Source organism: Antedon bifida, chromosome 1 (assembly GCF_963402885.1).
Source record: "Antedon bifida chromosome 1, ecAntBifi1.1, whole genome shotgun sequence".
Classification (NCBI taxonomy): domain Eukaryota; kingdom Metazoa; phylum Echinodermata; class Crinoidea; order Comatulida; family Antedonidae; genus Antedon; species Antedon bifida.
In genome coordinates, this window is record NC_136226.1 from 32,964,720 (window position 1) to 32,991,445 (window position 26,726).

A 26,726-nucleotide genomic window follows, 5' to 3' on the forward strand; every position below is an offset into this window, starting at 1 on the left:
TGGCGTTCCATAACTTTTGACGTAATACTTCGGGAGTTTTTAGACACAGCAAAACTGCGATAATAATATTTATGTTTTTGGTAAGTATTTGTTGAAAATTAGCGACAAATATTCATTTTATATTTTGAAAACCCCATTCTAAGAAAAATATAAGTCTTTCTTTTTTATTTGGGATGAAAAAATATGACTGGAATAATTGGTATAGTTGTCATAATTCTATTTTTGTTGAATGGTTTTTCTATTTTTTAAGTCAGTTTTCAGGTCACGAGAGATATACTTTGGGGTGGTGTTTTTCATGTTCGTGAAAATAATATTCACAATTGTGGGTACATTCGCGAGATAGATATAGCCAGTTGTATAAGTTTTTGCTATCCGAAATATTTAATGACCGTAAGACTACTTAAGTAGTTGTTCTTTTCTTTTAGTTAATTATTAAACAGCTTTTTAGGCTAGTTTTGTATGCGTCATGCCGATCCAACATGGCGTATGTCAACACTGAAGCATTACAGTGCGTACGTGTGGGATCGGAGCTGCGAGCCTGATTTTTTTAACAATTTCAATGAGGAAGCGCCCAGCTTGATCGAGATTTACCATCTTGCTTCATGTGGGTTGTGTGGGCTAGAAATAAATAGTGATTATTAACTTGTTCTGATGTTTAAATGTTCTACAATTTATTTTTGTATTTAATAAAAATGTGTTTTCTTCCAAAAGTCATTTCGTATTATATTGTATTGATTGCCAATTTTTTTCATTTCAAAAAACATTTACTTTTACTTTTAGTTCGCTCTTTTTATATGTAAAAGGTTTATGATAAAATAATTTATAAATAAGAGTGCCGAAACCCAAAAAGCAAAACTTGTGAAGGGCTGCCTAAAATAAAAAATACTAAGGTACATCAACACCACCTCTATTATTATTACTATTAGCAATCAAACTTAAATTTCATTTGACTTGCTTAGTTGTTTAGTGTATTAAAAAGAACAGTAATCGGATTTTCCCTAGAAAACTGATAGAAATAAAAAAAAGCCCTGTGTATTGTTCACAATAATCAATCATTGTTGGCAAATGTATTGATTCTAAGTGAACAATTAGTTAGAGTGTAAGTAAGACAATTAAGCAAAACTTGAAATTAAAGTTTAATCTCATTTTAAAAGTGTCTCTTTACTGTTATTAATGTTGATGAACAGATTGTCCCAAAGCACTTAAAATCCATTCATTATTGCATCCCAATCGTTTTTGTTTGAGTTTGCGGCATCCAAATGCAGTGGGTTTTCATCCTAGATTTAAAGATGTATTGTCCCTTTGACTAATTCCAAAAAAAATTAAAAAAAAGATTTCGAAAAAAAGTGGGTAATTTTGAAGTATCATAATAGTTATTAACTTTCACCAAAAATTAGTCGAAAAAAAAATCATTTAACTGAAAAACAGACGTTTTTTGTTCAAAAAATAACTTTGACTTCCAGTCAAAGTTTTCGATCAAAACATATATCATAATGCAACGCGCTTGTTTGGCTACTGTGTATGCATAATCATAAAACTTCCTCGCGATCTGTGTGAAAACACCTTCTCAACTGTGACGGGTTGTAAACAATCCTAATTAGCATCATGCATAATGCATACTCATGGTTTGAAATCTTTGTTTACTTTCGTTGGCAGCGATTTTCCAGACGAAATGTAATCAAATTAATTTACCTGTTTATTTCGTAAACTTGTTGTTTTTGGCTCAAATTTTCGACTTAAAGTGCATAACACTAATATTACTTTGATATGGCCAATTTAAATTTAGAATATTTTGACCTTCATTTTTTTGTGTTTCAAGGGACAATACATCTTTAAGAAATAATGCAAATTATAATTATCATGTTGATGAAGATAATTGGCTTAAGAAAAATGATGACTTTTGCCAATTTGGACTAAGTGAGTCTCACAGATTTGAGATTTGAAGAGAATCTAAAGTACAGCATCACCAATTTACAGTTAATTTTAATGTATCGTTTTATCTCCACAGAAAATTAAAAAGTGTGAAAACTAGTACCAGACTATCCTAAAATTAACGTGGGCATCAGTTGCCAACTTAAAACACTTCAAAAAACAAACAAAACCAGGGAACACTTAAATAATGGCAAGCCGAGGCGGAGCACAGCGTCCAAATGGTACCCAGGGCAAGATATGTCAATTTAAACTTGTCCTTCTTGGTGAATCAGCTGTAGGTAAAAGTAGTCTTGTGTTGAGATTTGTAAAAGGGCAGTTTCATGAATATCAAGAATCTACAATTGGAGGTATGGTCTTGTGAATAACTATTTGTAAATTAATATACAATGATGTTAATGTTTCAGGCTGCTGCTTATCAAGTTCCAAGTTTCTAGCTTAAAGTGAGCAACAGTCAAATCACCCACAGACACTATGCTATATCCATTTGTTTTTAGTTATTTTTTTTTTATTTCAAATTTTATTGACACGCGACCTTCGATATTTTCAACGATTATTCCCCAAACTCTGTTCAGAAGAAAGTAACCGACTGAAATTCACCCTGATATTTTCAATGAACTTTTTTCTTTAAAAAATTAAACTTTTGCAGGATTCAACCCCTTCAACTCATATCCAGTTTAGTATGGCCAAATTTGTTTAAATAATTGTATAATAAAAACTAGTAGGTAAATTAATAGTACACTAAATGCATTTCTTCACAGTTAGTCATGGAAAAAAATTAACCAATGGAAAGAATACCACATTGTGTGCACAGAAGCGTGTATGCTGTTAAACCATGCCAAGAAAAACATTATTTTATTTATAATTAGTGTCTTTGAGTTCAGGGGAAATGTCTAGTAATCATGTAGTAAACTGAATGAATAATCAAACTTTAAAAAACCCATTTTGTTTTTTTTTTTAATTTGAACAATGTTACATGATGTTTGAGGTAAAATAAACGTCTAAACAGCTTCCTGGTTTGTTTGCAGGGTCAAAGTTGAATAATAAACATTTACAGTATTGACTAAATGACTTGCTATGAATTGTTCATTTCATCTCATTGTTTGAAGACTTTGTGCAAAGGATGTGCTGTTAAACAATGCTTTGTATTTATTTCAAACATAAATAATGCTTTTAATATATAGGTATAGCTATATGTTATGTGTTTTTTAATGTTTGATTACTATATAATGTACATTAATTTTAAGTTTTTATATCTGTAAAATGGTAATAATTTCTGCCTTTGGCTGCCTGTATGATTTCTTTGATTAAATAAATATACCTTGAATATATATAATAAACTGCAGTTTTGAACTAAATATGTGGAGTACAATCAATTTATATTCATTACTTTTTATTTTCACTTTGTTTCAGCTGCTTTCTTAACACAGACTGTTTGTCTAGATGACACAACTGTTAAGTTTGAAATCTGGGACACAGCAGGCCAAGAAAGGTACCATAGCCTAGCCCCTATGTACTACAGAGGTGCCCAGGCAGCTATTGTTGTTTATGACATTACAAACCAAGTAAGCTCATAAAATAGTGGTTTTTTTGGCCTTTTTTTCACCAGAGACACAAACTAGAGCTAGGGAGTAGTCTTGTTCATTAGAGTAACAGCAGTGTATTTTTCGTAAGCTTCCCCCTGCCCACCATTTTTAATTTTTATGTGTAATTATGGTGGTTTAATAAATAAATAAACATATAATAACTAAACACCGTGGATAAGAAGATAACTAGTCAGCTGTGTAGATAAGAAGGGTCTAATTATTCTGCAGCGTCATTTTTGTAATAACTGAATGTGGTGGAAATGTTGGGATGATGACATTACAAATAGTATACTGGTTGAAATCTCTCTCCTTCCACATGCCATTAAACTTAAAATTAAAAATCATTAAAGATTATTGTTTTATGAAATGTTTGGGTATTAATTATTGCTAAATAAATGAAAATTGTTAGTACTGTACTGTATGCTTTTTATATTTGAGCATAAACATTAAACATACAGTAATACTATAATATTATCAAAACAATATAGATTATCTGAATGCATACAGTAATACTACACTAACTGTTAATGATATGGTTTCCTTTGTTCTACTGTATAATAATTATATTATGCAACCAATGTTACATCTAATTTGTGATTTCAGGATACTTTCGGAAGAGCGAAAACCTGGATAAAAGAACTTCAACGTCAAGCCAGCCCAAACATAGTCATAGCCCTTGCTGGAAACAAAGCAGATTTAGCTAACAAAAGAATGGTAGAATTTGATGTTAGTATAATTTCAATTATTTTGTGTCTGTGTATGAAAGTTGTAGTAAAAAAGAACAATGCTACAAATAACCAAAAGGCGGAAACCGTAACTTTTTACAATACAAAAGTTAAAGTTCAAAAGAAAATATCATAAAATGTATGAAATGTATAGGCAATAAAATTACATTAACTTTACATGTTAATGTTGTAATTGTAACAGATATGATCTGTTAATGTTGTTAGTTAATTTCTAACAATATTAACAGATATTGACATTTGTTCTTGTGTAAATATTTGTTGATCTTCTCAGTTGATTGAAATGTAATTTTTTATAAATGTGTCGCATTCTACTATATATTGATATGTTACTAAATTTAATATGCCCAAAATAAATTATATACATAAAATATAATACAAATAATGAATGTTTAAGAGTGCGATAGTACAAATAATTTCATTATTTACCTATACACACATAATGTCTGTATTTTTATACATGTATAGGAAGCTCAAGCATATGCAGATGACAATAGCTTACTGTTTATGGAAACATCAGCTAAAACTGCAATGAATGTCAATGATATTTTCTTGGCAATAGGTAAGATTATAACTTTTTTCAATCGTTTAATTTTAAATAAAAATACAACAAGTATGTTGCTGAAGTTATTCATACTAAGCATTTCATGCTCATTCATTCATTAAAAGTGACATTTATTTACTTCAAGAAAAACAAAACAAAATGTAGGTGAAAAAAATAAACCATAAAAGTTGAAGAAGGCATGTTCAAAAAAAGTAAAATGCTTGTGGAAGACATGCCTATAGACAAATATGATATTTAAACAGACAGATAAAAAAGAAAGAAAACAACAAAAATATCATATACATAACATAGGTAAACAGTCTTCTTCTGGTAAACAAATTATATAAGTTTACAATAGATAGATAAGAGGCAGAAAATAAATGTCGGTGATCAAAGGTGTGTTTAATGAAACTGACTGTTTTAATTGCTTCAACATTATCAACACTATGTAGGTACTATTGTGTGTTATTGTACAAAAATCTACTTTTTTTTTATTTAGCAAAAAAGCTTCCGAAGAACGAACCAGCTGGCGGTCAAGCTGGAGGTCAAAGACAAGGCGGCCCGGTCGTGATACCTGATGAGAGGGGGGGACAATCTTCGGGTTCATGTTGTGCTAAATGAAAAGCCCAACTGTTTAATTCACAATTTATTAACAATTAAGCTAGTCCGCAGGTACTCCAAACGGGAAGTAATGTCTTATAAACCCTATAAAACAAAGCTAATATTTGTATCCACAAAGTAGTCTATTGACTAGTTTACACCCCCCCCCCCCCCCCCTTTAACCCCAACTTTTATTTTCTACCCCTATGTTTTCTTTCTCTTCTTTCCTACAATGTGTTTTTATGTCACCTTGTGTCTGGTATCTTTCCTCTTTTTTTTGTATTTCAATATGATACATATTTGATTCTTGTGTTAAAAGCACTTCAATATCACAGTGTTAATTGATGGTGTAATCCTGGTTATCACAACATGACTACTGTATTTGTACTATAAGTTTATATAGGTGGGTGGGAGTAGTTAGAAGATAATAATCAACAAATCAGACATAATCAAATATTATTATTTCTGTATTAATCCTTATGTTAAATTGTAAAAGAATGTTTGTAGTGATACTATAAATAGAACATTATCAATGGTAGGTAGGCATGTTGTACATTGACTGTAAGTTGGTGGTTTTTGTCTTCTAATGTTCAGTTGACAACCACAATGTGAATTATGATATTTTTGCACAGGCAAATTACTATTTAATTTTTTATTTCAAAAATTCATCAGCGGACAATTGTTTTTTTTTTTTTTTTGTAATTTCTCATTTAAACTCTGAAGCATAATATATAAATATTTCTTATTAATAATACAAAATAATTTGGTGGGATAAAGTGGTGTGTAATAATATTGATTTGCTTAATTGCGATTTCCTTTGTATTCCTGTGACCATACATTGGTGTTTGCTCTTTTTTGAAAAAATCAAAGTATGTACGTAAAAAGTTTGTTAAAGCTACCGTATATTACTGCATTACTATTTATATATACTCTTAAGTCTTTTTTTCATAAGCTTTTAGATGTTGCAATTCAAATACTTTAAATTAAGTTGAATGCTTTTGACTGATTAAGTATATTTTAAGTAAGTCATGGATAATTATGTAAATGTCATCTAATGATGTTGTAAGGAAACATTAATTGCTAAATAAGTTGAGCAAACAATAAATGAAATGTGATTTGTTTTGGACTTGCAGATTAAACAATTCTCTTAAGTTTAACCTAATGTGACCCTTCAATGTGTTTATGCAGATTTTTGGAAGGTGGTTTAATAATCAATGATGTAATAAAGAACAGTATATATGCTAGTACACAGGTATATAAATATATATAAATATAAAATGTATTTGTTAATTTTTATCACAATTAGCCTAGCATTTAATTAAGTTTTTGTATGAGGGAACTGGTTATAGTTTTAGATTTTGGTCTCACAAAAAAAATTAGTTAAAATAACAAAATAAAAAATTGCAAAATATTAAAATCGAAATATGACAGACTATTGTAAAATGTATTCACTACTTACTCAATACTTGTGAATTAATCAAAAGTTAAGAACAGTTATGAGTATGTTTTAGTGGATGACATTTGTAAAGTATAACATTTGCAAGAATGCATGTTGCATGTGCTGTTGTAACAGAAATTATGTCTGCTTTTGAACCAATGTTGTACACCCCCAGTTACTGCAGTAAACCAATGTTGTACACCTCCAGTTACTGCAGTAATGAGGATTTTTACAAGTTAATAGCAACATAATCATTTACTATTTGCTGTTTTAATATCAGTTAATAATGTTCGTTATCTCTGTAAAGAAATAGACGTTTTTAACTTATGCTTGGTTCCCACTAGAGACGCAACACAATGACGTAACGCAACATTAGAAATTTGACCAATCACAAGGGATGGATTTATTCGACTGTCGCTTGTCATTGGTCAACTTGTTTGCGTCTACGTCGTTGCGTTGCGTCTCTAGTGGGAACCAAGCTTTCGAGGTAAACCAACATCATAAGATTCAAGAGCAGTTCAATAATTGCGTGACAAAGCTTCATTATTATTATTGCACATGAAACGCTGTTTACTAACCTTGTACATACTCCATGGGTAGCTCATGTATATGTTTATTTCCAATTTGTTGTGGCCATGTTGATAATACCAATGATGTAATCAGTGTATATGCTTGTAGGCAGACGGATTTAAGTATGTACTCTTATACTGTATATTATATAACAGATCAAATTTGTACAAGAAAAAAAATAGATTGTGAAGTTTAAGTTGCTACATCTCATCTATTATATTCTATGAATGGACTTTATGTAGAAAACATTGATATTAAATTGTACCACAAATCCTAACATGGTCTTCATACATTTTGTATCTTAATTTGTGGTCATCACAAGCCTTTGAGTTTGAAATTTGGAACTGAACACCGCCGCGGTTGAATCATTTCTGTTTGTTTTTTTAAACAAAAACATTTACAAAAAATAATTAACAATAAAATAAATGTGTAAACACATTGAATTTTACTATGAATATGCATTTTATTTCATAACTAAATACAATTACGAAATATAAACATCGTCAATGGTAAAATCAACGCCCATGATGTCTTTCAACGTTTTTACAACGTCATAATGATTAACATAATCTTTAGCATTGATCGATGAACACACTTCATATTGTTCAAAATATATCATGCACAATGTCTTCCAGATGTTATAATTCACAACAACGATTTACATAACATTTCTTTCAACGAATTGATAGTTATTTATCTTAAGATGAGTGGAGTTGTTGCAATATGGATTTCACACAGGTAAGACGTATTTTCCTCTTTTGTAATTCAATTCAAATTACAATTTACCATTGTTTTTTACAGCAACACCCAACAATACACCAAAAAGAAGCGAGTGCTTGTCAGTTTGGTTATTTAAATGCATCTACATGTACATACATACAACATACAACAACAATTATGTACCAAAAAAAAAGTAAAAAACGGTGGGGCACTCCCCTATGAGGATACGGGGAAAATTATATAGAGATTTTAATATATTGGTTTTATAGAGCTCGTTCCAAGTATTTGGTTCGTGAATGAATATGAATCTATGACATATTGCAAGTCTGGAGAATGGTAGGCATATGTACATTTGCGTTGAATTTCTAATGGTTTTTGCGCGTTCACTTTTTAAAATTTGATCAAGGATTTCACACAAGGTAGGGGGTAATTGTCGAAGATGATATTGAGTGATAAAATATATTGCCTGTAACTTATTTAAATCATAAATTGTGAGTAGGTTAAATTGTTTAAATAAATAAGGGACGTGATCTAGTATATCTCTCTTCGAGTTCGTTATTATTCTAACTATTAATTTTGGTAACTTATGTAGTTTTTCAATATGTGTTGGGTATTCATTTCCCCATACAATGTTTCCATATTGAAGATGTGGCAAGATAAGAGCGTTATAAAGATTTATTAATATGTGCACAGGAAATATATTTTTAACTTTGCAGATGTTACCAATGGCCTTATCAATCTTATTACATATAGGCCTATATTTGATGTTGGGTTTCCAGCTTAAATTTTCGTTTATAACAATACCTAAGAAAGTAATATTTTCTAATCTTTTTAGGTTTGTACCATTAATTTTTATGAGAATATTTTGTCTCGGTATTACGATTTTTTGTGTTGTGAAAATAACATAATTATAGTTTTATTTACATTTAGGACAAGTTTGTTTGCTTTGAACCATTCATTGAATTTAGAGTTACGAACAACCCATTCCTTGCTGGTCAGCAGAAGGCAGAGTTTTTTATTTCTCCACCATGGGGATATATGAAGATACTGTCTTTTAGTTTTCTTGGCCATGTTTTCTTTCGTAAAAAAAAATTGCCATGTTGTTGAATATTCTTATTGAATGTATTACTTAATTACAATCAAATACTAACTGTAGCTGTAGCATGACTATTTCGCAATGTGTGTTTATTGTATAGATCTTTATATTGATTTTATTATACATCAGGTGAATATAGGCCTATGCGTCCATTGAAAATCAATTGGATTATTCCATTTAGGCTAGGCCTAGGTTGCAGAAGTTGATTGGGAATTCTAATTTTCTTTAATGAGATGTTTTCATCTTTAATTGACGGTAGAAATAATGAATCAATATAATAGTTTTAACTTATGTTTTTTTTACATATTTTGATTTTTTTTCGAGATATCTGTTACAATGACATCCAAAACAGGTGCTAGCGTTGATGCCGAAACAGCTGCGGGCAACTCCGGAGACGCCGCCATACCTACCACAGAATATTCTGCTCAAAGTGAACTTGCCGACCTCTCAGATAAGGCTCTCAAATCTCTCAGTGACAAATTTGGAAGTAAGTCATGTCAGAAATAATATTTGGGTTGATGGGTGCCTTTAAAAAAAATATTTACTATGCTCACAATATTTTGATTTATTAGAAGACTTATTAGAAGATGTTTGTGTAAATAAAATTGTGTACAAAGTTTAATGTTAATATGTTTATGATAAAAAGTACTGATCCCCTTTCCACTATGAATTTATAACTTCTCATGGCTTATGTTTTCTCAGGTGAAATTCCTTTTTTAATTAAAGTTCTTTTATACTCGGTTTTGTTCCACCAGTACCTGTGTTTGCAGCAGTAGCTATTGCCATAGTTGCCCTATTAGTACTGTTACGTTGCTGCATATGTATAGGCCTATGTATATGTAAGATGTGCTGCTGTAAGAAAGAAAAGGGCAAGAAAGTTCTGAAGGGGGCCGTTGACTTGAAGAGTGTTTCCATGTTAGGAAACAGCTTGGAGGAACAGGTATGTTATTTATTGTTCCTTTTTCATAGTATCTTGTGATGATGATGTATTCATTTTGTACAATATGTAATAATAATAATTGTAATTGTAGTTTTGTGTCAGGGAGTTGAGTAATTAGATGTTTTGCCCTACTCTGACGTAATTTGTACTTTATACTAAGTACATTTAAGAATACTTGCGAAAAATTCGCAAGTAGTTCTCGGGTGGGAAATTGAAAATCAATTGAAGTTCCTGGGCCACGCGCTTCGAATGCCTGATGACAAACCATGCAAGGAGTAGGCCTGCGCTCTGTATGTTCCTCAACATTGAACAAAAGAAAACCAGGAAGGCAGAGAACCAACTTTCTGAGATACATCCAACAGCTTTTGGGGGATGAAGAAGGCATGATTACCTCTGATAAGCTGTCAGAGTTAACCAAGGACCGTTGTGGCTGGAGAAAGCTTGTAGTCGCCTGCTCCGCAGCCGACTGATGACGATGATGATAGGACTCGAACCCACGAGCTCCAGATCACTAGCCTGGCATTCATACCTCTAGACCACCGAGCTTGCGCTGATGGCTGGTGGTTAGATTCGAGCCCAAGTAAGCAGCGGGTACTGCACCAACAGGATTGTAATTGTAGTTTTGCGTCATGGAGTTGAGTAATTTGATGGTCTAGAGGTATGAACGCTAGGCTAGTGATCTGGAGGTCGTGGGTTCGAGCCACCCGAGAACTACTCAACTATTATCAAATGTACATAAAAAATGTGACATAAAATATAATACAAATAATGAATGTGTAAGAGTGCGATGGTACAAATAATTTCTGTATTTTTATCCATGTATAGGAAGCTCAAGCATATGCAGATGATGACAAAAGCTTACTGCTTATGGAAACATCAGCTAAAACTGCAATGAATGTCAATGATAGTTTCTTGGCAATAGGTAAGATTATAACTTTTTTCAATCTTTTAATTTAAAATACAATAAGTAATTTGCTAAAGTTATTTATACTAAGCATTTCATGCTAAATTTCAAATTGGGGAAAATAAATATTCTTTCCTGGTGATCAAAGGTGTGTTTATTGAAACTGTTTTACTTGCTTCAATATTATCAACATTATGTAGGTAATATTGTTATTGTACTAAAATCTATACTTCTTTTTTTATTTAGCTAAAAAGCTTCCGAAGAACGAACCAGACCAACTGTTTCATTCTCAATTTATTAACAATTAAGCTAGTACGCAGGTACTCCAAACGGGAAATAATGTCTTATAAATCCTACAAAATAAAGCTAACATTTGTATCCACAAAGTAGTCTATTGACTAGTTTACCCCTCCCCCTCCCCCAATCAAACTTTTATTTTCTACCCCTATGATTTCTTTCTCTTCTTTCCTACAATGTGTTTTTATGTCACCTTGTGTCTGGTATCTTTCCTCTTTTTTTTGTATTTCAATATGATACATATTTGATTCTTGTGTTAAAAGCACTTCAATATCACAGTGTTAATTGATGGTGTAATCCTGGTTATCACAACATAACTACTGTATTTGTACTATAAGTTTATATAGGTGGGTGGGAGTAGTTAGAAGATAATACTCAACTTATCAGACATAATCAAATATTATTATTTCTGTATTAATCCTTATGTTAAATTGTAAAAGAATGTTTGTAGTGATACTATAAATAGAACATTATCAATGGTAGGTAGGCATGTTGTACAGTGACTGTAAGTGGATGGTTTTTGTCTTCTAATGTTCAGTTGACAACCACAATGTGAATTACGATATTTTTGCACAGGCAAATTACTATTTAATTTTTTATTTCAAAAATCAGCGGACAATTGTTTTTTTTTTCTCATTTAAACTCTGAAGCATATTTTATAAATATTATTAATAATACAAAATAATTTGGTGGGATAAAGTGGTGTGTCATAATATTGATTTGCTTAATTGAGATTTCCTTTGTATGCCCGTAAAAAAAAATCAAAGTATGTACGTAAAAAGTTTGTTAAAGCTACCGTATATTACTGCATTACTATTTATATATACTCTTAAGTCTTTTTTTCATAAGCTTTTAGATGTTGCAATTCAAATACTTTAAATAAAGTTGAATGCTTGTGACTGATTAAGTATATTTTAAGTAAGTCATGGATAATTATGTAAATGTCATCTAATGATGTTGTAAGGAAACATTAATTGCTAAATAAGTTGAGCAAACAATAAATGAAATGTGATTTGTTTTGGACTTGCAGATTAAACAATTCTCTTAAGTTTAACCTAATGTGACCCTTCAATGTGTTTATGCAGATTTTTGGAAGGTGGTTTAATAATCAATGATGTAATAAAGAACAGTATATATGCTAGTACACAGGTATATAAATATATATAAATATAAAATGTATTTGTTAATTTTTATCACAATTAGCCTAGCATTTAATTAAGTTTTTGTATGAGGGAACTGGTTATAGTTTTAGATTTTGGTCTCACAAAAATAATTAGTTAAAAATAACAAAATAAAAAATTGCAAAATATTAAAATCGAAATATGACAGACTATTGTAAAATGTATTCACTACTTACTCAATACTTGTGAATTAATCAAAAGTTAAGAACAGTTATGAGTATGTTTTAGTGGATGACATTTGTAAAGTATAACATTTGCAAGAATGCATGTTGCATGTGCTGTTGTAACAGAAATTATGTCTGCTTTTGAACCAATGTTGTACACCCCCAGTTACTGCAGTAAACCAATGTTGTACACCTCCAGTTACTGCAGTAATGAGGATTTTTACAAGTTAATAGCAACATAATCATTTACTATTTGCTGTTTTAATATCAGTTAATAATGTTCGTTATCTCTGTAAAGAAATAGACGTTTTTAACTTATGCTTGGTTCCCACTAGAGACGCAACACAATGACGTAACGCAACATTAGAAATTTGACCAATCACAAGGGATGGATTTATTCGACTGTCGCTTGTCATTGGTCAACTTGTTTGCGTCTACGTCGTTGCGTTGCGTCTCTAGTGGGAACCAAGCTTTCGAGGTAAACCAACATCATAAGATTCAAAAGCAGTTCAATAATTGCGTGACAAAGCTTCATTATTATTATTGCACATGAAACGCTGTTTACTAACCTTGTACATACTCCATGGGTAGCTCATGTATATGTTTATTTCCAATTTGTTGTGGCCATGTTGATAATACCAATGATGTAATCAGTGTATATGCTTGTAGGCAGACGGATTTAAGTATGTACTCTTATACTGTATATTATATAACAGATCAAATTTGTACAAGAAAAAAAATAGATTGTGAAGTTTAAGTTGCTACATCTCATCTATTATATTCTATGAATGGACTTTATGTAGAAAACATTGATATTAAATTGTACCACAAATCCTAACATGGTCTTCATTTATTTTGTGTCTTAATTTGTGGTCATCACAAGCCTTTGAGTTTGAAATTTGGAACTGAACACCGGCGGCGGTTGAATCATTTCTATTTGTTTTTTGAAACAAAAACATTTATAAAAAATAATTAACAATAAAATAAATGTGTAAACACATTGAATTTTACTATGAATATGCATTTTATTTCGTAACTAAATAAAATTACGAAATATAAACAACGTCAATGGTAAAATCAACGCCCATGATGTCTTTCAACGTTTTTACAACGTCATAATGATTAACATAATCTTTAGCATTGATGGATGAACACACTTCATATTGTTCAAAATATATCATGCACAATGTCTTCCAGATGTTATAATTCACATCAACGATTTACATAACAATAGTTATTTATCTTGTTTAGATGAGAGGTGAGTTTGTTGGAATATGGATTTCACACAGGTAAGACGTATTTTCCTCTTTTGTAGTTCAATTCAAATTACAATTTACCATTGTTTTTTACAACACCCAACAATACACCAAAAAGAAGCGAGTGCTTGTCAGTTTGGTTATTTAAATGCATCTACATGTACATACATACAACATACAACAACAATTATGTACACAAAAAAAAAGTAAAAAACATTGGTCGCCCACGACCGGTCAGCACCTCCGGTGGGGCACTCCCCTATGAGGATACGGAGAAAATTATATAGAGATTTTAATATATTGGTTTTATAGAGCTCGTTCCAAGTATTTGGTTCGTGAATGAATATGAATCTGACTTATTGCAAGTCTGGAGAATGGTAGGCCTATGTACATTTTCGTTGAATTTCTAATGGTTTTTGCGCGTTCACTTTTTTTAATTTGATCAAGGATTTCACACAAGGTAGGGGGTAATTGTCGAAGATGATATTGAGTGATAAAGTATATTGCCTGTAACTTATTTAAATCATAAATTGTGAGTAGGTTAAATTGTTTAAATAAATAGGGGACGTGATCTAGTATATCTCTTTTCGAGTTCGTTATTATTCTAACTATTAATTTTGGTAACTTATGTAGTTTTTCAATATGTGTTGGGTATTCATTTCCCCATACAATGTTTCCATATTGAAGATGTGGCAAGATAAGAGCGTTATAAAGATTTATTAATATGTGCACAGGAAATATCTTTTTAACTTTGCAGATGATACCAATGGCCTTATCAATCTTATTACATATAGGCCTATATTTGATGTTGGGTTTCCAGCTTAAATTTTCGTTTATAACAATACCTAAGAAAGTAATATTTTCTAATCTTTTTATGTTTGTACCATTAATTTTTATGAGAATATTTTGTCTCGGTTACGATTTTTTGTGTTGTGAAAATAACATAATTATAGTTTTATTTACTTTTAGGACAATTTTGTTTGCTTTGAACCATTCATTGAATTTAGAGTTACGAACAACCCATTCCTTGTTGGTCAGCAGAAGGCAGAGTTTTTTATTTCTCCACCATGGGGATATATGAAGATACTCTTTTAGTTTTCTTGGCCATGTTTTCTTTCGAAAAAAAAAATTGCCATGTTGTTGAAAATTCTTATTGAATGTATCACTTAATTACAATCAAATACTAACTGTAGCTGTAGCATGACTATTTCGCAATGTGTGTTTTTTGTATAGATCTTTATATTGATTTTATTATACATCAGGTGAATACGTCCATTGAAAATCAATTGGATTATTCCATTTATTAGGCTAGGCCTAGGTTGCAGAAGTTGATTGGAAATTCTAATTAGCAATCTTTCTTTAATGAGATTTGTTCATCTTTAATTGACGGTAGAAATATTGAATCATTTTAATGAATCAATATAATAGTTTTAACTTATGTTTTTTTTACATATTTTGATTTTTTTTTTTCGAGATATCTGTTACAATGACATCCAAAACAGGTGCTAACGTTGATGCCGAAACAGCGGGCAACTCCGGAGACGTCGCCATACCTACCACAGAATCTACTCAAAGTGAACTTGCCGACCTCTCAGATAAGGCTCTCAAATCTCTCAGTGACAAATTTGGAAGTAAGTCATGTCAGAAATAATATTTGGGTTGATGGGTGCCTTTAAAAAAAATATTTACTATGCTCACAATATTTTGATTTATTAGAAGACTTATTAGAAGATGTTTGTGTAAATAAAATTGTGTACAAAGTTTAATGTTAATATGTTTATGATAAAAAGTACTGATCCCCTTTCCACTATGAATTTATAACTTCTCATGGCTTATGTTTTCTCAGGTGAAATTCCTTTTTTAATTAAAGTTTGTTTATACTCGGTTTTGTTCCACCAGTACCTGTGTATGCAGTAGTAGCTATTGCCATAGTTGCCCTATTAGTACTGTTATATTGCTGCATATGTATATGTTTATGTATATGTATATGTAAGATGTGCTGCTGCAAGAAAGAAAAGGGCAAGAAAGTTCGGAAGGGGGCCGTTGACTTGAAGAGTGTTTCCATGTTGGAGGAACAGGTATGTTATTTATTGTTCCTTTTTCATAGTATCTTGTGATGATGATGTATTCATTTTGTACAATATGTAATAATAATAATTGTAATTGTAGTTTTGTGTCAGGGAGTTGAGTAATTAGATGTTTTGCCCTACTCTGACGTAATTTGTACTTTATACTAAGTACATTTAAGAATACTTGCGAAAAATTCGCAAGTAGTTCTCGGGTGGGAAATTGAAAATCAATTGAAGTTCCTGGGCCACGCGCTTCGAATGCCTGATGACGAACCATGCAAGGAGTAGGCCTGCGCTCTGTATGTTCCTCAACATTGAAAAAAAGAAAACCAGGAAGGCAGAGAACCAACTTTCTGAGATACATCCAACAGCTTTTGGGGGATGAAGAAGGCATGATTACCTCTGATAAGCTGTCAGAGTTAGCCAAGGACCGTTGTGGCTGGAGAAAGCTTGTAGTCGCCTGCTCCGCAGCCGACTGATGACGATGATGATAGGACTCGAACCCACAAGCTCCAGATCACTAGCCTGGCATTCATACCTCTAGACCACCGAGCTTGCGCTGATGGCTGGTGGTTAGATTCGAGCCCAAGTAAGCAGCGGGTACTGCACCAACAGGATTGTAATTGTAGTTTTGCGTCATGGAGTTGAGTAATTTGATGGTCTAGAGGTATGAACGCTAGGCTAGTGATCTGGAGGTCGTGGGTTCGAGCCACCCGAGAACTACTCAACTATTATCAAATGTACATAAAAAATGTGACATAAAATATAATACAAATAATGAATGTGTAAGAGTGCGATGGTACAAATAATTTCTGTATTTTTATCCATGTATAGGAAGCTCAAGCATATGCAGATGATGACAATAGCTTACTGCTTATGGAAACATCAGCTAAAACTGCAATGAATGTCAATGATAGTTTCTTGGCAATAGGTAAGATTATAACTTTTTTCAATCTTTTAAGTTTAAAATACAATAAGTAATTTGCTAAAGTTATTTATACTAAGCATTTCATGCTAAATTTCAAATTGGGGAAAATAAATATTCTTTCCTGGTGATCAAAGGTGTGTTTATTGAAACTGTTTTACTTTCTTCAACATTATCAACACTATGTATTTAATATTGTGTGTTATTATACTAAAATCTACTTTTTTTTATTTAGCTAAAAAGCTTCCGAAGAACGAACCAGCCCAACTGTTTCATTCACAATTTATTAACAATTAAGCTAGTCCGCAGGTACTCCAAACGGGAAATAATATCTTATAAATCCTACAAAATAAAGCTAACATTTGTATCCACAAAGTAGTCTATTGACTAGTTTACCCCTCCCCCTCCCCCAATCAAACTTTTATTTTCTACCCCTATGTTTTCTTTCTCTTCTTTCCTACAATGTGTTTTTATGTCACCTTGTGTCTGGTATCTTTCCTCTTTTTTTTTGTATTTCAATATGATACATATTTGATTCTTGTGTTAAAAGCACTTCAATATCACAGTGTTAATTGATGGTGTAATCCTGGTTATCACAACATAACTACTGTATTTGTACTATAAGTTTATATAGGTGGGTGGGAAGATAATAATCAACTGATCAGACATAATCAAATATTATTATTTCTGTATTAATCCTTATGTTAAATTGTAAAAGAATGTTTGTAGTGATACTATAAATAGAACATTATCAATGGTAGGTAGGCATGTTGTACATTGACTGTAAGTGGGTGGTTTTTGTCTTCTAATGTTCAGTTGACAACCACAATGTGAACTAGAATTTAATTCGTCACTTTGACGAATTATAGGTGATCATTTTTATCATTTTACTGAAATTAATTTTTTTTTAACATGCACGTACGTTAACATACGATCGGAAAATGTTGATGTATGCCATCCTATTATATGCTTATAGTGCTGAGTTGTGCCTATATGCCATATACAATATGTACAGTATATACTGTATATCTATATACAGTGTAGCATAGGTGAAATTACGGGACACACATGTTCTAATTTTTTGGCATGATGACGTTATCAAACTAAACTTTAAGATGACAATTTCGAAAGATAATTAATTGAGCAAAAAAATATAAGATTTGGAAAAAAATTTGGCATGTAGAAGCGCTGTGCGCGCTCTTTGAAATGTGTATAACTTTGACGAAAAATATGAAAAAACTACTTTTTCACTTCAACTGGCCATATGTTAACGTCACAACATCCGATAGGCTTAATTTTTATATGAATTATTATCTACATTTCATCAGCTTTCATAATAAATTATAATCATCAAGGTAACCTTCAATTCTGAAGAGCTGTAAGATATTCAAATTTACTGCGAAGGTGAAATTACACGGCCTACGTTATTCAAGTTTTTACGCGTGATGACGTCATTAAAATGAAGATAGTGTCAACTCATGATAAAGATAATTAATTAAGCAAGCACATACTGAAAGTTGTGCGAAATTCGAGCACACATAACCAAGATGCGCTCTGTTGAATGTGATAATCTACACAAAAAGATAACAAATCCTAATTTTTAAATTCAAGTGGCCATTTGATGACGTCAAAACATTTTGTACGTAAAATGTGTACATGAATTCATATCTACAACTCAATGGCTTCCAGAATAAGTTAAAAAAATCGGGGGTCATCTTGCATTCTGAAGAATTATTTTCATTTTAAAAAAGACCTATTTTTCACCATTTTCAGAACTTTTGTAAAATAAATGTGCGCATTTTGTCATTTTTAACGTGCTCGTATAGCGTTATTTTAAGTCGGAACTGACTCAAATTTGGTGAATGTACTAAGGATGGTGAGTAGAATGAGATTTGTAAAAAAAATTCATATTTTTTACGCTTTTTAAGTATCGCGCGCGCAAAAACGCATTTTTGCGCAGTAATTTTTTGAAACACGCAAATGGCCTAATTCATGCTCTAAATTGATCAAAACTTAATTTTGAGCGTTTTAAATTTTTAACGCGCGATATCACGCGCATGAACCTACGTGCGCGTGCGTTTTGATTTGCTAATATTTTTACCCTTGATCTGAAGTTTACGTGTAGTGAATTTCATTAATATGTGATAATGAATTATGGAGATATGATTGATAATGTGATTTCGCAAAATGGCGTATAAATGTCGTCACGGATGAGTGATCACGCTGGAAAGCTTATTAGGATTAAGTTGTATTATTTGAAAGATATTCTGAAATTTTTGTAATCATTGACATTAAACTTTTTGAGATAATTGTTACACAAAATAGTGTACAGAAACAATAAAAAGAAAAAAAATAATAAAAAAAATAATAAAAAAAAAAATAATAATAAAGATTTTATACAATAACAATAGGTGATCATTTTATTCTAAATGATCACCTAATTATGATATTTTTGCACAGGCAAATTACTATTTAATTTTTTATTTCAAAAATTCATCAGCGGACAATTGTTTTTTTGTTGTTGTTGTAATTTCTCATTTAAACTCTGAAGCATAATATATAAATATTTCTTATTAATAATACAAAATAATTTGGTGGGATAAAGTGGTGTGTAATAATATTGATTTGCTTAATTGCGATTTCCTTTGTATTCCTGTGACCATACATTGGTGTTTGCTCTTTTTTGAAAAAATCAAAGTATGTACGTAAAAAGTTTGTTAAAGCTACCGTATATTACTGCATTACTATTTATATATACTCTTAAGTCTTTTTTTCATAAGCTTTTAGATGTTGCAATTCAAATACTTTAAATTAAGTTGAATGCTTTTGACTGATTAAGTATATTTTAAGTAAGTCATGGATAATTATGTAAATGTCATCTAATGATGTTGTAAGGAAACATTAATTGCTAAATAAGTTGAGCAAACAATAAATGAAATGTGATTTGTTTTGGACTTGCAGATTAAACAATTCTCTTAAGTTTAACCTAATGTGACCCTTCAATGTGTTTATGCAGATTTTTGGAAGGTGGTTTAATAATCAATGATGTAATAAAGAACAGTATATATGCTAGTACACAGGTATATAAATATATATAAATATAAAATGTATTTGTTAATTTTTATCACAATTAGCCTAGCATTTAATTAAGTTTTTGTATGAGGGAACTGGTTATAGTTTTAGATTTTGGTCTCACAAAAATAATTAGTTAAAAATAACAAAATAAAAAATTGCAAAATATTAAAATCGAAATTTGACAGACTATTGTAAAATGTATTCACTACTTACTCAATACTTGTGAATTAATCAAAAGTTAAGAACAGTTATGAGTATGTTTTAGTGGATGACATTTGTAAAGTATAACATTTGCAAGAATGCATGTTGCATGTGCTGTTGTAACAGAAATTATGTCTGCTTTTGAACCAATGTTGTACACCCCCAGTTACTGCAGTAAACCAATGTTGTACACCTCCAGTTACTGCAGTAATGAGGATTTTTACAAGTTAATAGCAACATAATCATTTACTATTTGCTGTTTTAATATCAGTTAATAATGTTCGTTATCTCTGTAAAGAAATAGACGTTTTTAACTTATGCTTGGTTCCCACTAGAGACGCAACACAATGACGTAACGCAACATTAGAAATTTGACCAATCACAAGGGATGGATTTATTCGACTGTCGCTTGTCATTGGTCAACTTGTTTGCGTCTACGTCGTTGCGTTGCGTCTCTAGTGGGAACCAAGCTTTCGAGGTAAACCAACATCATAAGATTCAAAAGCAGTTCAATAATTGCGTGACAAAGCTTCATTATTATTATTGCACATGAAACGCTGTTTACTAACCTTGTACATACTCCATGGGTAGCTCATGTATATGTTTATTTCCAATTTGTTGTGGCCATGTTGATAATACCAATGATGTAATCAGTGTATGTGCTTGTAGGCAGACGGATTTAAGTATGTACTCTTATACTGTATATTATATAACAGATCAAATTTGTACAAGAAAAAAAATAGATTGTGAAGTTTAAGTTGCTACATCTCATCTATTATATTCTATGAATGGACTTTATGTAGAAAACATTGATATTAAATTGTACCACAAATCCTAACATGGTCTTCATACATTTTGTGTCTTAATTTGTGGTCATCACAAGCCTTTGAGTTTGAAATTTGGAACTGAACACCGCCGCGGTTGAATCATTTCTGTTTGTTTTTTTAAACAAAAACATTTACAAAAAATAATTAACAATAAAATAAATGTGTAAACACATTGAATTTTACTATGAATATGCATTTTATTTCATAACTAAATACAATTACGAAATATAAACATCGTCAATGGTAAAATCAACGCCCATGATGTCTTTCAACGTTTTTACAACGTCATAATGATTAACATAATCTTTAGCATTGATCGATGAACACACTTCATATTGTTCAAAATATATCATGCACAATGTCTTCCAGATGTTATAATTCACAACAACGATTTACATAACATTTCTTTCAACGAATTGATAGTTATTTATCTTAAGATGAGTGGAGTTGTTGCAATATGGATTTCACACAGGTAAGACGTATTTTCCTCTTTTGTAGTTCAATTCAAATTACAATTTACCATTGTTTTTTACAACAACACCCAACAATACACCAAAAAGAAGCGAGTGCTTGTCAGTTTGGTTATTTAAATGCATCTACATGTACATACATACAACATACAACAACAATTATGTACCAAAAAAAAAGTAAAAAACGGTGGGGCACTCCCCTATGAGGATACGGGGAAAATTATATAGAGATTTTAATATATTGGTTTTATAGAGCTCGTTCCAAGTATTTGGTTCGTGAATGAATATGAATCTATGACATATTGCAAGTCTGGAGAATGGTAGGCATATGTACATTTGCGTTGAATTTCTAATGGTTTTTGCGCGTTCACTTTTTAAAATTTGATCAAGGATTTCACACAAGGTAGGGGGTAATTGTCGAAGATGATATTGAGTGATAAAATATATTGCCTGTAACTTATTTAAATCATAAATTGTGAGTAGGTTAAATTGTTTAAATAAATAAGGGACGTGATCTAGTATATCTCTCTTCGAGTTCGTTATTATTCTAACTATTAATTTTGGTAACTTATGTAGTTTTTCAATATGTGTTGGGTATTCATTTCCCCATACAATGTTTCCATATTGAAGATGTGGCAAGATAAGAGCGTTATAAAGATTTATTAATATGTGCACAGGAAATATATTTTTAACTTTGCAGATGTTACCAATGGCCTTATCAATCTTATTACATATAGGCCTATATTTGATGTTGGGTTTCCAGCTTAAATTTTCGTTTATAACAATACCTAAGAAAGTAATATTTTCTAATCTTTTTAGGTTTGTACCATTAATTTTTATGAGAATATTTTGTCTCGGTATTACGATTTTTTGTGTTGTGAAAATAACATAATTATAGTTTTATTTACATTTAGGACAAGTTTGTTTGCTTTGAACCATTCATTGAATTTAGAGTTACGAACAACCCATTCCTTGCTGGTCAGCAGAAGGCAGAGTTTTTTATTTCTCCACCATGGGGATATATGAAGATACTGTCTTTTAGTTTTCTTGGCCATGTTTTCTTTCGTAAAAAAAAATTGCCATGTTGTTGAATATTCTTATTGAATGTATTACTTAATTACAATCAAATACTAACTGTAGCTGTAGCATGACTATTTCGCAATGTGTGTTTATTGTATAGATCTTTATATTGATTTTATTATACATCAGGTGAATATAGGCCTATGCGTCCATTGAAAATCAATTGGATTATTCCATTTAGGCTAGGCCTAGGTTGCAGAAGTTGATTGGGAATTCTAATTTTCTTTAATGAGATGTTTTCATCTTTAATTGACGGTAGAAATAATGAATCAATATAATAGTTTTAACTTATGTTTTTTTTACATATTTTGATTTTTTTTCGAGATATCTGTTACAATGACATCCAAAACAGGTGCTAGCGTTGATGCCGAAACAGCGGGCAACTCCGGAGACGCCGCCATACCTACCACAGAATCTGCTCAAAGTGAACTTGCCGACCTCTCAGATAAGGCTCTCAAATCTCTCAGTGACAAATTTGGAAGTAAGTCATGTCAGAAATAATATTTGGGTTGATGGGTGCCTTGGGTAAAAAATATTTACTATGCTCACAATATTTTGATTTATTAGAAGACTTATTAGAAGATGTTTGTGTAAATAAAATTGTGTACAAAGTTTAATGTTAATATGTTTATGATAAAAAGTACTGATCCCCTTTCCACTATGAATTTATAACTTCTCATGGCTTATGTTTTCTCAGGTGAAATTCCTTTTTTAATTAAAGTTCTTTTATACTCGGTTTTGTTCCACCAGTACCTGTGTTTGCAGCAGTAGCTATTGCCATAGTTGCCCTATTAGTACTGTTACGTTGCTGCATATGTATAGGCCTATGTATATGTAAGATGTGCTGCTGCAAGAAAGAAAAGGGCAAGAAAGTTCTGAAGGGGGCCGTTGACTTGAAGAGTGTTTCCATGTTAGGAAACAGCTTGGAGGAACAGGTATGTTATTTATTGTTCCTTTTTCATAGTATCTTGTGATGATGATGTATTCATTTTGTACAATATGTAATAATAATAATTGTAATTGTAGTTTTGTGTCAGGGAGTTGAGTAATTAGATGTTTTGCCCTACTCTGACGTAATTTGTACTTTATACTAAGTACATTTAAGAATACTTGCGAAAAATTCGCAAGTAGTTCTCGGGTGGGAAATTGAAAATCAATTGAAGTTCCTGGGCCACGCGCTTCGAATGCCTGATGACAAACCATGCAAGGAGTAGGCCTGCGCTCTGTATGTTCCTCAACATTGAACAAAAGAAAACCAGGAAGGCAGAGAACCAACTTTCTGAGATACATCCAACAGCTTTTGGGGGATGAAGAAGGCATGATTACCTCTGATAAGCTGTCAGAGTTAACCAAGGACCGTTGTGGCTGGAGAAAGCTTGTAGTCGCCTGCTCCGCAGCCGACTGATGACGATGATGATAGGACTCGAACCCACGAGCTCCAGATCACTAGCCTGGCATTCATACCTCTAGACCACCGAGCTTGCGCTGATGGCTGGTGGTTAGATTCGAGCCCAAGTAAGCAGCGGGTACTGCACCAACAGGATTGTAATTGTAGTTTTGCATCATGGAGTTGAGTAATTTGATGGTCTAGAGGTATGAACGCTAGGCTAGTGATCTGGAGGTCGTGGGTTCGAGCCACCCGAGAACTACTCAACTATTATCAAATGTACATAAAAAATGTGACATAAAATATAATACAAATAATGAATGTGTAAGAGTGCGATGGTACAAATAATTTCTGTATTTTTATCCATGTATAGGAAGCTCAAGCATATGCAGATGATGACAAAAGCTTACTGCTTATGGAAACATCAGCTAAAACTGCAATGAATGTCAATGATAGTTTCTTGGCAATAGGTAAGATTATAACTTTTTTCAATCTTTTAATTTAAAATACAATAAGTAATTTGCTAAAGTTATTTATACTAAGCATTTCATGCTAAATTTCAAATTGGGGAAAATAAATATTCTTTCCTGGTGATCAAAGGTGTGTTTATTGAAACTGTTTTACTTGCTTCAATATTATCAACATTATGTAGGTAATATTGTTATTGTACTAAAATCTATACTTCTTTTTTTATTTAGCTAAAAAGCTTCCGAAGAACGAACCAGACCAACTGTTTCATTCTCAATTTATTAACAATTAAGCTAGTACGCAGGTACTCCAAACGGGAAATAATGTCTTATAAATCCTACAAAATAAAGCTAACATTTGTATCCACAAAGTAGTCTATTGACTAGTTTACCCCTCCCCCTCCCCCAATCAAACTTTTATTTTCTACCCCTATGATTTCTTTCTCTTCTTTCCTACAATGTGTTTTTATGTCACCTTGTGTCTGGTATCTTTCCTCTTTTTTTTGTATTTCAATATGATACATATTTGATTCTTGTGTTAAAAGCACTTCAATATCACAGTGTTAATTGATGGTGTAATCCTGGTTATCACAACATAACTACTGTATTTGTACTATAAGTTTATATAGGTGGGTGGGAGTAGTTAGAAGATAATACTCAACTTATCAGACATAATCAAATATTATTATTTCTGTATTAATCCTTATGTTAAATTGTAAAAGAATGTTTGTAGTGATACTATAAATAGAACATTATCAATGGTAGGTAGGCATGTTGTACATTGACTGTAAGTGGATGGTTTTTGTCTTCTAATGTTCAGTTGACAACCACAATGTGAATTACGATATTTTTGCACAGGCAAATTACTATTTAATTTTTTATTTCAAAAATCAGCGGACAATTGTTTTTTTTTTCTCATTTAAACTCTGAAGCATATTTTATAAATATTATTAATAATACAAAATAATTTGGTGGGATAAAGTGGTGTGTCATAATATTGATTTGCTTAATTGAGATTTCCTTTGTATGCCCGTAAAAAAAAATCAAAGTATGTACGTAAAAAGTTTGTTAAAGCTACCGTATATTACTGCATTACTATTTATATATACTCTTAAGTCTTTTTTTCATAAGCTTTTAGATGTTGCAATTCAAATACTTTAAATAAAGTTGAATGCTTTTGACTGATTAAGTATATTTTAAGTAAGTCATGGATAATTATGTAAATGTCATCTAATGATGTTGTAAGGAAACATTAATTGCTAAATAAGTTGAGCAAACAATAAATGAAATGTGATTTGTTTTGGACTTGCAGATTAAACAATTCTCTTAAGTTTAACCTAATGTGACCCTTCAATGTGTTTATGCAGATTTTTGGAAGGTGGTTTAATAATCAATGATGTAATAAAGAACAGTATATATGCTAGTACACAGGTATATAAATATATATAAATATAAAATGTATTTGTTAATTTTTATCACAATTAGCCTAGCATTTAATTAAGTTTTTGTATGAGGGAACTGGTTATAGTTTTAGATTTTGGTCTCACAAAAATAATTAGTTAAAAATAACAAAATAAAAAATTGCAAAATATTAAAATCAAAATATGACAGACTATTGTAAAATGTATTCACTACTTACTCAATACTTGTGAATTAATCAAAAGTTAAGAACAGTTATGAGTATGTTTTAGTGGATGACATTTGTAAAGTATAACATTTGCAAGAATGCATGTTGCATGTGCTGTAACAGAAATTATGTCTGCTTTTGAACCAATGTTGTACACCTCCAGTTACTGCAGTAAACCAATGTTGTACACCCCCAGTTACTGCAGTAATGAGGATTAATTATGTCTGCTTTTGAACCAATGTTGTACACCCCCAGTTACTGCAGTAATGAGGATTAATTATGTCTGCTTTTGAACCAATGTTGTACACCCCCAGTTACTGCAGTAATGAGGATTTTTACAAGTCAATAGCAACATAATAATTTACTATTTGCTGTTTTAATATCAGTTAATAATGTTCGTTATCTCTGTAAAGAAATAGACGTTTTTAACTTATGCTTGGTTCCCACTAGAGACGCAACACAATGACGTAACGCAACATTAGAGATTTGACCAATCACAAGGGATGGATTTATTCGACTGTCGCTTGTCATTGGTCAACTTGTTTGCGTCTACGTCGTTGCGTTGCATCTCTAGTGGGAACCAAGCTTTAGAGGTAAACCAACATCATAAGATTCAAGAGCAGTTCAATA

The 26,726-nt window shown here is 31.4% G+C and overlaps 4 protein-coding genes across 5 annotated transcripts; all 4 read left to right on the forward strand.

The window, feature by feature from the left end:
- The first annotated feature begins 10 nt into the window (after window positions 1–10).
- LOC144851587 (ras-related protein Rab-5C-like) lies at window positions 11–7,687 on the forward strand. 2 transcript variants are annotated; one of them, XM_078709120.1, is made up of 7 exons: window positions 11–80; window positions 2,009–2,279; window positions 3,343–3,494; window positions 4,119–4,241; window positions 4,727–4,820; window positions 5,302–7,014; window positions 7,049–7,687. In XM_078709120.1, the coding sequence occupies exons 2-6, from the start codon at window positions 2,120–2,122 to the stop codon at window positions 5,421–5,423; spliced, it is 651 nt and encodes a 216-aa protein (XP_078565246.1). In that variant the 5' UTR covers window positions 11–80; window positions 2,009–2,119; the 3' UTR covers window positions 5,424–7,014; window positions 7,049–7,687. The 2 variants fall into 2 exon arrangements, with proteins under 2 accessions (XP_078565246.1, XP_078565255.1); XM_078709129.1 differs by lacking the exon at window positions 11–80 and adding an exon at window positions 258–390.
- A 1,873-nt stretch (window positions 7,688–9,560) lies between these two features.
- On the forward strand, window positions 9,561–13,550 carry LOC144851163 (uncharacterized). Its single transcript, XM_078708727.1, has 5 exons — window positions 9,561–9,713; window positions 9,982–10,166; window positions 10,992–11,088; window positions 11,317–12,877; window positions 12,912–13,550. The coding sequence occupies exons 1-4, from the start codon at window positions 9,563–9,565 to the stop codon at window positions 11,376–11,378; spliced, it is 495 nt and encodes a 164-aa protein (XP_078564853.1). The 5' UTR covers window positions 9,561–9,562; the 3' UTR covers window positions 11,379–12,877; window positions 12,912–13,550.
- Window positions 13,551–15,454: 1,904 nt separating this feature from the next.
- LOC144836081 (uncharacterized) lies at window positions 15,455–17,935 on the forward strand. The gene is made up of 5 exons (XM_078691269.1): window positions 15,455–15,599; window positions 15,685–15,707; window positions 15,963–16,046; window positions 16,872–16,968; window positions 17,198–17,935. The coding sequence occupies exons 1-5, from the start codon at window positions 15,455–15,457 to the stop codon at window positions 17,257–17,259; spliced, it is 411 nt and encodes a 136-aa protein (XP_078547395.1). The 3' UTR covers window positions 17,260–17,935.
- A 3,480-nt stretch (window positions 17,936–21,415) lies between these two features.
- LOC144851154 (uncharacterized) lies at window positions 21,416–26,295 on the forward strand. The gene is made up of 5 exons (XM_078708717.1): window positions 21,416–21,537; window positions 22,940–23,096; window positions 23,366–23,550; window positions 24,376–24,472; window positions 24,701–26,295. Exons 1-5 carry the CDS (start codon window positions 21,523–21,525, stop codon window positions 24,760–24,762), a joined length of 516 nt encoding a protein of 171 aa, XP_078564843.1. The 5' UTR covers window positions 21,416–21,522; the 3' UTR covers window positions 24,763–26,295.
- The last annotated feature ends 431 nt before the right edge of the window (window positions 26,296–26,726 follow it).

Coding starts and splice junctions, on each gene's coding strand:
- LOC144851587 (XM_078709120.1), top strand. CDS start 2,120: ATGGCAAGCCGAGGCGGAGCACAGCGTCCAAATGGTACCCAGGGCAAG. Junction 3,495..4,118: donor TTTATGACATTACAAACCAA/GTAAGCTCATAA, acceptor TTGTGATTTCAG/GATACTTTCGGAAGAGCGAA. Junction 4,821..5,301: donor TGATATTTTCTTGGCAATAG/GTAAGATTATAA, acceptor TTTTTTATTTAG/CAAAAAAGCTTCCGAAGAAC.
- LOC144851163 (XM_078708727.1), top strand. CDS start 9,563: ATGACATCCAAAACAGGTGCTAGCGTTGATGCCGAAACAGCTGCGGGC. Junction 9,714..9,981: donor TCTCAGTGACAAATTTGGAA/GTAAGTCATGTC, acceptor TTGTTCCACCAG/TACCTGTGTTTGCAGCAGTA. Junction 11,089..11,316: donor TGATAGTTTCTTGGCAATAG/GTAAGATTATAA, acceptor TTTTTTATTTAG/CTAAAAAGCTTCCGAAGAAC.
- LOC144836081 (XM_078691269.1), top strand. CDS start 15,455: ATGACATCCAAAACAGGTGCTAACGTTGATGCCGAAACAGCGGGCAAC. Junction 15,600..15,684: donor TCTCAGTGACAAATTTGGAA/GTAAGTCATGTC, acceptor TTGATTTATTAG/AAGACTTATTAGAAGATGTT. Junction 15,708..15,962: donor ACTTATTAGAAGATGTTTGT/GTAAATAAAATT, acceptor TGTATATGTAAG/ATGTGCTGCTGCAAGAAAGA.
- LOC144851154 (XM_078708717.1), top strand. Junction 23,097..23,365: donor TCTCAGTGACAAATTTGGAA/GTAAGTCATGTC, acceptor TTGTTCCACCAG/TACCTGTGTTTGCAGCAGTA. Junction 23,551..24,375: donor GAAACAGCTTGGAGGAACAG/GTATGTTATTTA, acceptor ATCCATGTATAG/GAAGCTCAAGCATATGCAGA.